The sequence below is a fragment of the Emiliania huxleyi genome, assembly GCF_000372725.1.
Source record: "Emiliania huxleyi CCMP1516 unplaced genomic scaffold EMIHUscaffold_257, whole genome shotgun sequence".
Classification (NCBI taxonomy): domain Eukaryota; phylum Haptophyta; order Isochrysidales; family Noelaerhabdaceae; genus Emiliania; species Emiliania huxleyi.
Genome location: NW_005200110.1, coordinates 112,054 through 123,494, shown reverse-complemented (window position 1 = coordinate 123,494; position 11,441 = coordinate 112,054). Strand labels below are relative to the sequence as shown.

Sequence of the window (11,441 nt, the reverse complement as noted above, 5' to 3'; positions counted from 1 at the left end):
GGACTACACGTCCCGAACACCCGCCGACGGACAGGCTCCGCCGGCCGACCGACGCACCCGACCCTCCCCTCGTCTACGTAGTACATGGCTAGCCGCATCAGCCGCTGCTCCACCGCTTCGAGTCTCTGGCTCTCGAGAAGGTGTCGACCGTGGTGACACTCTGGCCGCCCTTGCTCGTGGTGGTGAGTGTTACCGTCATGGTCGCGCCTGCGGCGCGGCAGAGGCGTGGCGCACAGGAGGTAGCGGCGGGGCAGATGCGCGGCGCTTGACTCGCCGCACCGTCTTCGGAGACGGCGTTTGTCATCGTCTCAACAAGCTGCCTGTCGGGAAAGGTCTTGTGGAACACCTGCGCGGGGGTGCACCAACGATGAAAGCGGCGGTATCGAGGTGAATATGAGCCGGCGCCGGCGCACCAGAGAGCAGGTGTCGGCGTCCCACCGCGCCAGGAGGAGCACGCGGTCTCCATTCTCGCTGCCCTCAACGGGCTCTGTCGCCGCCGGGTCGAGCGTCTGCTTCACCTGCGACCGCACGCGTGCGGGCTCGGCTCTGCGAGCGGCCGAGCGGGACCGGGCCTGGTGTGGAGAGGACCTTGATCATCTTGAGCAGCGTGTACGTATGTGTGACGACGCCCTCGGCGATCTCTACATCCTTTACGGCCGACCTATATGATGAGCGCCATCGATCTGTTCCTACTAGTCGCTGCTGCCGAACGGCATTCGAGTGAATCGCACAGCCCCGCCGCAACCCTACGACAGAGAGTCAACCTGTGAGATTGTTGTCCGCAGTCACGGCACCCAGCCTGGCATGTGGCTGGATTGCACGCACTTGCGATTTGCCCAAGAGACACCCTTCAGCTTCATCCACGCGTCGTACTGGCCGTCGTGCGTCACCAGAATCCACTTGCCGACCAGCTGCTTCTGCCACTCCTCCATTCAGTCTCGGTCGGCGTTAGGTTCTTGAGTGGATATCCTCTGTGGCCGCACTGCCCGGGGCTAGGTCTATCGCTATCGATCGCCGCAGCACACAGCCAAAATTGCGTCTTATCGATCAACACTTTCGATAGACCGAAAGTAAGATCGTTCGGTGCAGAAACCCCGGCCATGCCCATGTAACGCAATTGTGCTCGATTTTTCGAGGAGTCTGGAGCTTCAGCTGGCGAATCATGCCGCTCTCGGCACAGAAGCAGCGCGAGCGCCGCGCCGCGCAGCGCGCTGCCGAGGCTCAGGACGCGGCTCGCGGGCAGCGCAACCGCCCGGCGCCGAGCCGGTGCTAGGCCGCCTCCGCTGCGCCTGTTTCCTTGCGCGCCGCTGGACGTCGGCCGAGAAGACCGCTTCCCTCTGGGGACCCGACTCCGCGAAGATCGCGCGCGCGTCGTGAGTGGCGGCGCGCGCGCGATCTCCGTTCCCGGGCACGCCGGTCGCAGTGGCATGGGCTCCCAGGCTCAAAAGCGCTCCCGTCAACAGCGAGCGAGCGCCGCCGCTGCTCCTCCTCCCGCCGCCGCTCACCGAGACTCGGTGCCGCCGTTCTCGCCGCCGCCGCCGCCGCCGCCGCCGCCGCCGCCTCGCGCCTCGCCTCCGTCACCGCCGCCCTCCATCTCGCAGCGGCGCGTCCCTCTGATACGGCTCTATGGCGCGGGCGCCTCGCTCACCGGCGCCTCGCCGCCGCCCCCCCCCCCTTCTCGCGCCGCTCCGCTCGTGGCCGCCGCCTCCCCTGTCAATCCCGCCGCCTCCCCTGTCATCCCGCCGCCCGCAACACCGCCGCCACCGCCTCGCGCCTCGCCGCCGCCGCCACCGACCGCCCTCCCCTGCGCCGCCGCTGAGCGCGGTGCAGGGGGCGAGCCCCCGCTGCGCCGCCTCACCGCAGTGCACTGCGCTCTCCGCGCCCCTGACGATTAGTGAGGAGGTGGTGTTGCACAGCATGGAGCTCGGCGAGCGTTTAGCGAGCCCCTCAGCTAGAGTGATGAAATGCTCCCGCGCGAGTATGTGTTTGCCGCAGGCTGGCCAGATCGGACGCGCGTGGAGGGAGTCTAGGATGGGGAGAGAGGGAGGGGTGAGCCTGAAATTTAGAAAAGGAGTTGCGGTGTTGATCGCCGCGGGAGCCCTCTTATTTGATTTTTTGCTCTACTGTCATGGATGTGCTGAGCGCACTGGCCACTGCGCTCTGCCTCCTCCCGGCCGCCGCCCTCTCGGCGCCGGCCTCCTTCCTTGCCGCTGGAGAGCCGCCGGTGGTGGTAGACTTGCGCCCGCGCGAGGCCTTTGAGCAGTGCCATCTGAGCGGCAGCAGCTCTCTCCCGCTCACGTCACTTCGCGTGCGCCTCTTCGAGCTCCCGCCGCCCGGCGAGTGGCCGCTGACCCTCGTTGGCAGCGCGGCGGAGCTCGAGACTGCCCGCGCGCTCCTGCTGCCGAAGGGATGGGAATTTGAGGAGCGACATGCAGACGACTCGGCATTCTGGGAGGGCGCGGCGAGCGAGAGCGGGCCGGACTCGGCGCCGCTGCTTCGCCCGAACGCCTTCTTGGCGTCCGCGCTGCGCCAAGTCGACCTTCCCGAGGCGGGAGCGGCGATAGACGTGGGCTGCGGCAGCGGCCGCGACGCCGTCTTCCTGGCGCAGACGCTGGGAGACACGTGGGAGACGATTGGCGTCGACAACCACAAGGGCGCGCTGGAGCGGGCGCAGCGGCTTGCGGATGGGTGTGGCGTGTCGGCCGCCTTTGCGCTGGCGAACGTGCGCAAGCAGAGCCTCTCCGATCTGACCGAGCGGCCCATCTCTATTGTGCACGGCTGCCGCTTCCTCGACCGGCCGCTGCTGCGCGCGCTGCCCGAGGTGGTCGCTCCGGGCGGGCTGGTCGTCTGGTCGACATTTCTCGACGGCGATGGGCCGCCGCAGGCACCGCCTTTTCGACCCAGCCGCCGGCTGCAGCGAGGCGAGATGGAGCACCTCTTTGGGGAGTCGCGCGGCTTCGAGGTGCTGCGCGCGGAGGAGGGCACGCTTCTCACGCGGGGCGTGTGGGAGAGCGCACAGTTTCTCCTCGCGCGAAGGACTAGATGACCCCCGCCTCCTCGTGGGCGAAAGAGGCTGGTACGACGAGTAATTTTTCTTCCGGTCGCGGTCGCCGCCGACGCCGGTCCCGCTCACGAGAATGCGGCGCACGCCGCGCCCGCGCCCTCCGGCGCTCTTCAGAAATCGCGACAAATCGTGTAAGAGCTAAGACGAGCGTGAAGACTGAAGTCTGAAGTGTGAAGAGATAGACGCGTCCCGGGATCTAGGCGCGGGAGCCACCGTGTCGCGAGAGTTAATGCAAGCCGCGAACTCTCGCGCTCAAACACAGTACGCAAGGTACGCAAGGGCGTTGAGCACGAACGCTCCCAGGCTTCAGATGGGCGGCAGCTTCCGCTCGGGGGGTGCTCTGCGGCGCAACTCCATCACGGAGACCCTCGCCGGCCGCAGGTCGCCCGGCATCGGGGGTGTCGTCTCCTCAGACAGCACCTCGTGGCACCAGCCCAAGTCCTCGAGCGTGGCGAGGCACTCGGCCGTACTCCACCGGTGCTCGCATGAGATCAGCACGACCGTCGTCGGCCCCGCCAGCGCGTCGAGCGCCGCGGCAAACGCGCCCGCGGTGCCGAGCGAGTAGAGGCACTCGGCGCCGAGGCTGAGGTCGAAGTGGGTGGCCGACGAGTGTGCGGGCAGCAGTGCCGCAGCGTCGCCGACCGCCCACTCGTACAACTTTGCGCAGCATCGGTCGCCGAGCCCTCGCTCGCGTATCGAGGCGGCGAGGTCGTCGACCAGACTCGCGTGCTTGTCTGAGAGCGTGACATACGCGTTTGGCCCGGCGAGGGCAGCCGCCTGCAGCCCGGCCACGCCTGTGCCCGCGCCCAGCTCGCACACCTGCCGCAAGGAGGGGTCGGGTATGATGACGCGTGGCGCGACGCTCCCCGCGTCTCGCACGCCCCGAGGCTCGCCTGCGTCTCTGCGCCACCGCTGAGGCGCTGCGCCCACCCGCCGCGTGTGGCAATGTGGGCGGCCAGCACGCGGGCGCCGTTCCAGGCGATGCCGCCCAGCAGGTGCGCAGTGGCCGGTGGCGTGTGGAGGGCCGCAGAAGCCGGTGGCGCGTGGGCATCGCCGCCGGTCGGCTCCTCCTCCTCTGGCGCAGCGGCGATCGTGGCGAGCGTGCGCACCACCGGCGGCTCCTCGCGCCTTCTCCACACGGTCAGGTCGTCCGAGTTGTACGACCACGTGTGCAGCCGCACCGCGCGGAGGAGCTCGAAGCGCTCGGAGAGAAGCGCCTGGAAGGCGCGGCTCGCAGAGGCGCCGCAATCGGGCGGCGACCCCTCCTGCACCGCCACGCGCTCCTCCCTCTCGCCCACGTACACGACGGTGCGCCCGCCCGCGCGCAGGTACGATGCGACGCACTCCGCGTCCCACACGGGCGGCGGCGGCGCGCGCGAGGCGCCGCCCGCGCGGCACAAGTGCGGGTTGTCGGCCGAATCGGCGTTGTTTGGCCAGATGAGCAGCAGCGCGCGGCGCCTCGCGACGTCGCCGCCCTGCTCGAAGACGGAGCGGCCGTCGCCGCGCAGGACGTTGCAGTACACCTGACAATTGCGGTTTTGATCGCGAATCTTTTCAATTTGTTCGGGTGTCAGGTTAGCACGATAACTGCGTTGCCTCCGAGAAGAAGGGGTTGTTGAAGCGCTCGCTCGGGGGCTGCGAGTCGTAGGCGACGACGTCGACGCCGCGGTGCTGCAGCAGCGCCGTCCAGTAGCCCGACCCCGCGCCCATCTCCACGATGGGGCCGCACTCCGCGATCGCGGCCAGCGCGCTCTCGGACGGCACGGCGAAGCTCGCGACGTGGCACAGCGGCACGATGACGAGCTTGGACAGCGTCTTCATCGCGACGGGCAGCTGCCCTCGCTGCCGGTGCGGCTGAAGCAGACGCGCGCCGCCCCTTCCCAGCGACGAGAGCAGCGCCATGTCCTCGGCGGATGCGCCGTCGCAGCTGGTGTAGAGCCTCCACACCGCCTCCGGCACGATGGCGCGCAGCCGCAGGTAGACCGCCTCGAGCCAGTTCGTCTCGAGAAGGCCCGGACGCTCTGCCGCCGGCTCGGCGCTCTCGTCGCGGATGTGCCACGGAGCCTGCACGCGCAGGTGCGAAAAGAGCGCGCGAAGCACGCGCCGGTTCTGGCGCGCCTTGCGGCCCATGCCGCTGGCGGCGAGCTCCGTGCGCGCTCCGCCGGAGGCAGTCCGCGGCGGCAGGCCGTCGCGGAGCGACTCGGCCGCGAGCGACTCGCAGAGCGCCGCCGACGCGTCCGCGTCGAAGAGGTTGTAGGCGGGTAGGAGCACGTCGAGCACGAGACGGCGGAGCGACGCGGCGGCGCGCTCGTCCGCAGCGGACATCAAGAGATGTGGTGTGTCGGGGTCGTTGGTTCTCGTACTCACGCGCCGGCACCGGGCTCTAGCACAGAGACCTCAACGCGCCGCAGTCCCGGGCAGAGGGCGGTGATCTGTGATCCCCTGCGTCTCCTGTTGGGAGTGTGAACGCCCTATGAACGCCCTATGTTTATGTGAACGCCCTCATGAATAGAGAGAGAGGGCGAGACGTCTCTATCCTAGCGAGATGTCTGTGTGAACAGGGACATGTGCGGGACGTGTCAGGCTTGCCTTTCCTCTGTTTGTCGGTCGTCCGCTCAACCGCGGCTTGGCTGATGTAGTCTTGCTTGTACCGTTCCTGTACGCCTCGGTACAGACCCTCCTCACAGCTCACTACATGGTACCTCCGGTGAGATCGCAGAGCGAGGAGATCGACGGCAACTTGGCCGTCATGATTGCTGGTGCGATGCAGCCGCACAGCTTAGTCCGGCTAACGCTTGATACGATAGCCGGCACCACGGACGCCTGCGGGGTGTCGTGGTGGCAGTCAGGGTCGGAGTCCCTGCTCACAAGTCTTCTTGGCACCTCGGCCAGGAGCCTGCTTGGCAACTCGGCCGTGCAGCATGTAAACCGGACTGATGCCCGTCCGGCACAGTATTTCCCGTCTTCGCTCGATACGAAGGCTGGTGCCGTGCGAGCCTGGGGCTCGACGTGGAGCTGGGTTGGAGCCCCAGCAAGCGGCAACTCGGCCGCGACCCGACTCGGCAAATCGGCCGAGCTCGGCGACATTCGAATGATCTCTGACGTCTGTTCTTCGTCTACTTCGGTTCCCACCACGAGCACCTCGGCTTCGTGGGCACGGATCTTCTCTCCTTCTTCACTTTACCGCCTCGCTCTCATCTCCCTTGAGCCACCACCACCGCCGCTGCCTCTGTCGCCGCCGCCGCCAGCCCTCGAGCCAGTCCAGCTGCCTCCTCTGGAGCAGCCTGGACCCCGGCTCTCGCCACCATCAACTCCATCGCCGCCGCCGCTCTGGACGATGGCAACTTTCTACGACCAGAGCCTTGCGCCGCTGAAATATGACGACGGGGGCACCCTTCTGTCCAGGATCGCGGCGACTGCCACATCGTGGGGGAGGCTGGGGCATTGGTGCGATGTGGCGACGCCGCGTCTTTGCAGTATTTCGCTCTCTTCGGTTTCGCTCCTCCCGCCGCCCCGCGGCATCCCTGGTGTGGACGATTTTTTTCGCGGTATCCGCGGCGGGATATGGCTGGATATGGCTGGATACCGGGAGATACCGGGAGATGCCAGGAGATACACGTGGATATGATGAGATACGGAGCCCCCACGATGTGTTCACGACAACGTCCGTGAAGCTAATCGGACGCGACGGGCGAAGCTTCGCGCTTCGACCGGCCGTGATCTGCCGTGCGGCTAAGCGCTCGATTCCCATCGTCGTCATCGTCGATGAAGCACCGCAAGGACAGCCTTGATCGCCGACCAGGAGGATGGTCACCTGCAGCCGGCGGCCTCAGTCGGTCGGGGGGGAGCGGGGGGGCAGGCTCAGTGCTCAAACTTTACCGGTATGAGACTGGTATTTGGCGATATTTTGATTAGTTTTGGAGTGGTATGGTATAGTGGTATGCGAAAGTGGTATGCGGGGTTTTCAGTAGTTGTAGCGGCTGTCGGTGTGGTCCCGGGGGCGAAACCATGCAAAAGTGCGGGTATTGCCCGGGTATACCCGGGTTTTTTCAGGTATACCCGCAAAATACCCGGTATTTTGCCGATTTTGCCGATTTTGCCACCAAGAAGGCACTCCGACTCGCTTTGATTTCCGTGAGGCAACTGGTATCCCGTACCACTTTTTGATTAGTGCAGGCCTTGGGTTTGATTAGCCAAAAACTCCCATACCGGTAAAGTTTGCACACTGGGCAGGCTGGGCCGCTCGCGGGCGCACAGGAATCCGGCGCTCGCGAGGGAGGCGCTCGATGCTCGCGCTCTGCGGCCGGAGCGCGGAGAGGCCGGGCTGCTCGGCGTGAGGGGCAGGCGGGCAGGATATGGCGGGATATGGCGGGATATGGTCAGATATGGTCAGATATGGTCAGATATGGTCAGATATGGTCAGATATGGTCAGATATGGAGAGATACATCAAGATACCGCAAAAAAATCGTCCGCACTAGGGCTCGCGGCGCTCAGCTCGGATCGCCGCGCGCGGCTGACCAAGCTCTACTACTAGATGACGTCCACAAACGATGATGATCATGTGGCATTGTCTCATTCATGGATCTCCCTCAGCTGCCGAGCGCCCGAGCCCGAAGGAGGTGGGCGTGGGAAGGTGGGGTGGTCCTCACCCCGGCGGCCCGCGCACGCACGCCGTCTGAGCCTAGCGCAGCGCGAACTCGCTCTGGGCCTAGCGCAGCGCGAGATTTGCGCAGCAACCCGGCCGGGCAAAAAAAAACTTGGCGCCTGTGCGGCATGGACCTCTACAGGCGAGTGAGCGAGCCAAGCAGCGACGGCCGGGCAGGGGTGGGCGGCGCTTCCTCGGGCGCGGCAGCGGCAGCTGTGGACGCGCCGCTGCTCGGCCAGCGCGTCGTGCTCGGCGGGCTCTCTTCCCGCCCCGAGCTGAACGGGCAACGGGGCGTGGCGCAGAGCTTCGAGGGCGGGCGGTACGCTGTGGCGCTCGAGGGCGGCGGCGAGAGCGTGCGGGTGCGGCCGGGTAATCTGTCACCGGCGGTGTCGAGCAGTGCCGCGGCAGCCTCCGAAGCGGTCATCGCAGCAGCGGAGAGTGGCGAGGAGGAGGCGGTGCTGGCGTGGCTCGACAGTGGCGGGCAGGCCGACGCGGTTTGCGAGAGACGAGGCGTGAGCGGCCTCACGCTGCTGATGGGCGCCGCCCACCACGGCCACGAGCGGGTGGTCGAGCTGCTGCTGCGGCGCGGCGCTGAGGTCAACCTGCAGGGCAGCGTCGGCGGCACCGCGCTGATGTGCGCCGCCGGCAGCGGCCACGAGCGGGTGGTCGAGCTGCTGCTGCAGCGCGGCGCGGAGGTCAACACGCAGGACAACGACGGCGACACCGCGCTGATGGGCGCCGCCTTCTTCAACCGCCCCGCCGTCGTGCGGCGCTTGCTGCGGGCGGGCGCAGACACGGCGGCGCGCGGTACGAGCGGCAAGACGGCGCCGCAGCTGGCCAAGGAGAAGGGCCACGCCGAGTGCGTCGAGGCCTTCAGGCAGCACGTCAAGGAGGCGGTCGTTGCGGGACGGCCCACTGCGGCGGCAGTGGGCGGCAGAGGCGCAGGCGGCGCTTCCTCCGGCGGCGTTTCCTCGGCTGGATCGAGAGACGCGAAGACGCTATCTCCAGCGGTGGCGGGGCGGGCGTCGAGCGGTGTCGTGGCAGTCTCCGATGCGGTCGTGGCAGCGGTGGAGCGTGGCGAGGAGGAGGCGGTGCTGGCGTGGCTCGACAGTGGCGGGCGGGTCGACGCGACGTACGAGAGAGACAAGGAGAGCGGCCTCACGCTGCTGATGGGCGCCGCCACCAACGGCCACGAGCGGGTGGTCGAGCTGCTGCTGCGGCGCGGGGCGAAGGTCAACCTGCAGGACAGCGACGGCGAAACCGCGCTGATGTGGGCCGCCAGCCAAGGCCACGAGCGGGTGGTCGAGCTGCTGCTGCAGCACGGCGCGAAGTTCGACCTACAGAACAGCGTCGGCAGCACCGCGCTGACGTACGCCGCCAGCCAAGGCCACGAGCGGGTGGTCGAGCTGCTGCTGCAGCACGGCGCGAAGTTCGACCTGCAGGACAGCAACGGTTTGACCGCCCTGATGATCGCCGCCCTCTTCAACCACCCCGCCGTCGTGCGGCGCTTGCTGCGGGCGGGCTCTGACACGGCGGCGCGCAGTGCGAACGGCAAGACGGCGCTGCAGCTGGCCAAGGAGAAGGGCCACGCCGCATGCGTGCGCGCCCTCGAGGAGCATGCGGCGGCGGAGGCGGCGGCTGAGAAGGCGGCGAAGGAGGCGGCGTGGGTTGCGGGGGCGGAGGCGAGGGAGGCGGAGAGAGCGGCGGCAGAGGCGACTGCGGCGCGGCATGCCGAGGCGCTGCTGGCGGAGGAGGAGGCGGAGAAGGAGGAGCGCGCCAAGGAGAGCAAGAAGGGCAAGAAGAAGAAGAAGAAGAGCGGCGGCGGCGAGGCAGACAACGCGGCGCCTGGCCCCAGCGCCACCGCCGCATCGCCGCCGCTAGCCGCGCCGCCAGCCCCATCTCCTCCGCCCGCCAACGCAGCCGCCATCGCTGCGGCGGACGAGGCGCTGCAGCAGGCCGTGGCCGCTGGCTCGTACGTGGGCGTGGCCAGCGCGCTGGAGGCGTGCAGCGGCCTCGCGAGCCCGGCCGTGCTGGCGGCGGCGAGGCGCGTGCGCGACAAGCTCAAGGAGGCGCGGAGGAAGGACAGCCAGCGGCTGCGCAAGGCGCATGGCGCGGCGATGGGCGCGCTCAAGTCGCTCGACACCGCAGACAGTTCCTCCGCGCTCCGAGCGGGCATCGCCGCCGCCAGGCCGCACGTGGGCGCGCTGCCTGCCTTGGCCGAGGAGGTGAGCGCGGCGGAGTTGAAGCTGGAAACTCTGTCTGTCGCCGAGCCGGCCGCGGCGGAAGAGGCGGCTGCCGCTCGGCCCATCGAGCTAGCCCTGTCGGACCTCACCGCGGCTACCGACGGGTTTGCGGATGGCAAGCTGATTGGCAGCGGCGGCTTCAGCCGCGTCTACGAGGCGTCGGCCGACCTCCACCTCCACCTCGCCGCGCCTCCACGGCTGCGCCACTTGCCGCTCGTCGTCAAGCGGGCAAAGTCGGGCCAGTCGGGCGGCTTGTCACGGGCGGAGCTCGAGGTGAAGCTGCTCAAGGCGGTGAGCCACCCGCACCTGCTGCCGCTGCTCGGCTACTGCCTCTCGCCCGACGGCGTCTGCCTCCTCTCGCCGCTGATGCGCGGCGGCTCGCTCGAGGCGCGGCTGCGCATCTCAGATCCCGACCGCGCTGCGCAGCTTCGGCGGCTGGGCATGGAAGAGCCGCCGAGGCCGCTGATGTGGCGGCAGCGCGTTCGCATTGCTTGCGAGGCGACCGAGGCGCTCGTCTACCTCCACTCGAAGGGCATCGTGCACCGCGACGTCAAGCCGGACAACATCTTGCTCGACGAGGAGCTGACCGCAGTGCTCGCCGACACGGGCTTCGCCAAGGACCAGCGTCCCGACGCCTCTGTCCGCCTCCGCTCGACTGCTCTCTACATGTCCACTGGCTACCTCTGCCCCTCCATCTCCAAGGGGGGCGAGTACTCGAGCAAGACAGACGGCTACGCCATCGGCATCACCCTCCTCGTCTGCCTCACCAACCGGTCCGAGGTGCAGCTCACCGACCGGTGCGAGGAGGAGTTTGACGGACTCTGGACCAACATCGACGCGTCCCAGATCGCAGATGCGGCGGCGGGGTGGCCTGAGATCGCGGCGCGCGCTGTCAAGGACCTCGCCAAGGCGGGAGACGGGCAGAAGAGCCTCTGCCACGACAGCTTGCGCAACCGCTGCACGCTACCCGAGGCTCTCACGACGCTCCGGGGACTGCTGTCTGGCGCAGAGGGCGGGGCGGGGGTGGAGGAGGCTGCGCCGGCACCTGGAGACGAGGCCGCTGCGGCAGCCGCCCGCACCACCTGGTACGAGCCTTCGCCGCTCTCAGTGCAGGTGCGCGGCATGCGCACGGGCGACGCGCAGGCGCGCATCCAGGGCAACATGCTGCTCGCCTTCAACACGCTGATGCCGCGCCTCGACGCCGTCTACGCCTCGCGCTCTGCGGCGGCGCCCGACGGCTTCGATGAGCGCATCAACTTTTGGCACCGCGAGTGCGGCTTGCCGACCGAGCTGCGGAGCCAGCTGCACTCGCTGCGCATCTGGGCGAACGCGGCGAGGCACCACGACGCGGCGAGGTGGAGGAGGGACGGGCCGCGCAGCGAGGGGGAGGCGTCGCGGCTCGTGGCCGCGGTGACGGAGGCGATCGAGGAACTCGAGGGGTAATACTTGAGGGGTAATACTTGTGTACGAAGTACGAGACTCGAGGT

At 68.2% G+C, this 11,441-nt stretch overlaps 4 protein-coding genes across 4 annotated transcripts; 1 reads left to right on the top strand and 3 right to left on the bottom strand.

Annotated features, from left to right (window-relative positions):
- Positions 1 to 12: 12 nt before the first annotated feature.
- EMIHUDRAFT_457580 (hypothetical protein) lies at positions 13 to 1,006 on the bottom strand. Its single transcript, XM_005777750.1, has 6 exons — positions 826 to 1,006; positions 732 to 746; positions 589 to 661; positions 414 to 518; positions 280 to 346; positions 13 to 207 (listed from the first exon to the last, which is right to left on the bottom strand). Exons 1-6 carry the CDS (start codon positions 930 to 932, stop codon positions 98 to 100), a joined length of 477 nt encoding a protein of 158 aa, XP_005777807.1. The 5' UTR covers positions 933 to 1,006; the 3' UTR covers positions 13 to 97.
- Positions 1,007 to 1,420: 414 nt separating this feature from the next.
- EMIHUDRAFT_367407 (hypothetical protein) lies at positions 1,421 to 1,955 on the bottom strand (the record flags this gene model as incomplete). The annotated part of the gene is given in 2 exon segments (XM_005777749.1): positions 1,421 to 1,616; positions 1,627 to 1,955. A coding segment is annotated over 1 exon segment (275 nt), but the record flags the coding sequence as incomplete, so codon positions are not given.
- Positions 1,956 to 4,570: 2,615 nt separating this feature from the next.
- On the bottom strand, positions 4,571 to 5,482 carry EMIHUDRAFT_367402 (hypothetical protein; the record flags this gene model as incomplete). The annotated part of the gene is made up of 2 exons (XM_005777748.1): positions 4,663 to 5,482; positions 4,571 to 4,589 (listed from the first exon to the last, which is right to left on the bottom strand). A coding segment is annotated over exon 1 (508 nt), but the record flags the coding sequence as incomplete, so codon positions are not given.
- A 4,346-nt stretch (positions 5,483 to 9,828) lies between these two features.
- EMIHUDRAFT_73903 (hypothetical protein) lies at positions 9,829 to 10,746 on the top strand (the record flags this gene model as incomplete). The annotated part of the gene is made up of 1 exon (XM_005777747.1): positions 9,829 to 10,746. A coding segment is annotated over one exon (918 nt), but the record flags the coding sequence as incomplete, so codon positions are not given.
- Between the last annotated feature and the right edge of the window lie 695 nt (positions 10,747 to 11,441).

Coding starts and splice junctions, on each gene's coding strand:
- EMIHUDRAFT_457580 (XM_005777750.1), bottom strand. CDS start 932: ATGGAGGAGTGGCAGAAGCAGCTGGTCGGCAAGTGGATTCTGGTGACG. Junction 347..413: donor ACGCCGACACCTGCTCTCTG/GTGCGCCGGCGC, acceptor ACCCCCGCGCAG/GTGTTCCACAAGACCTTTCC. Junction 208..279: donor AAACGCCGTCTCCGAAGACG/GTGCGGCGAGTC, acceptor GCCGCGCCGCAG/GCGCGACCATGACGGTAACA.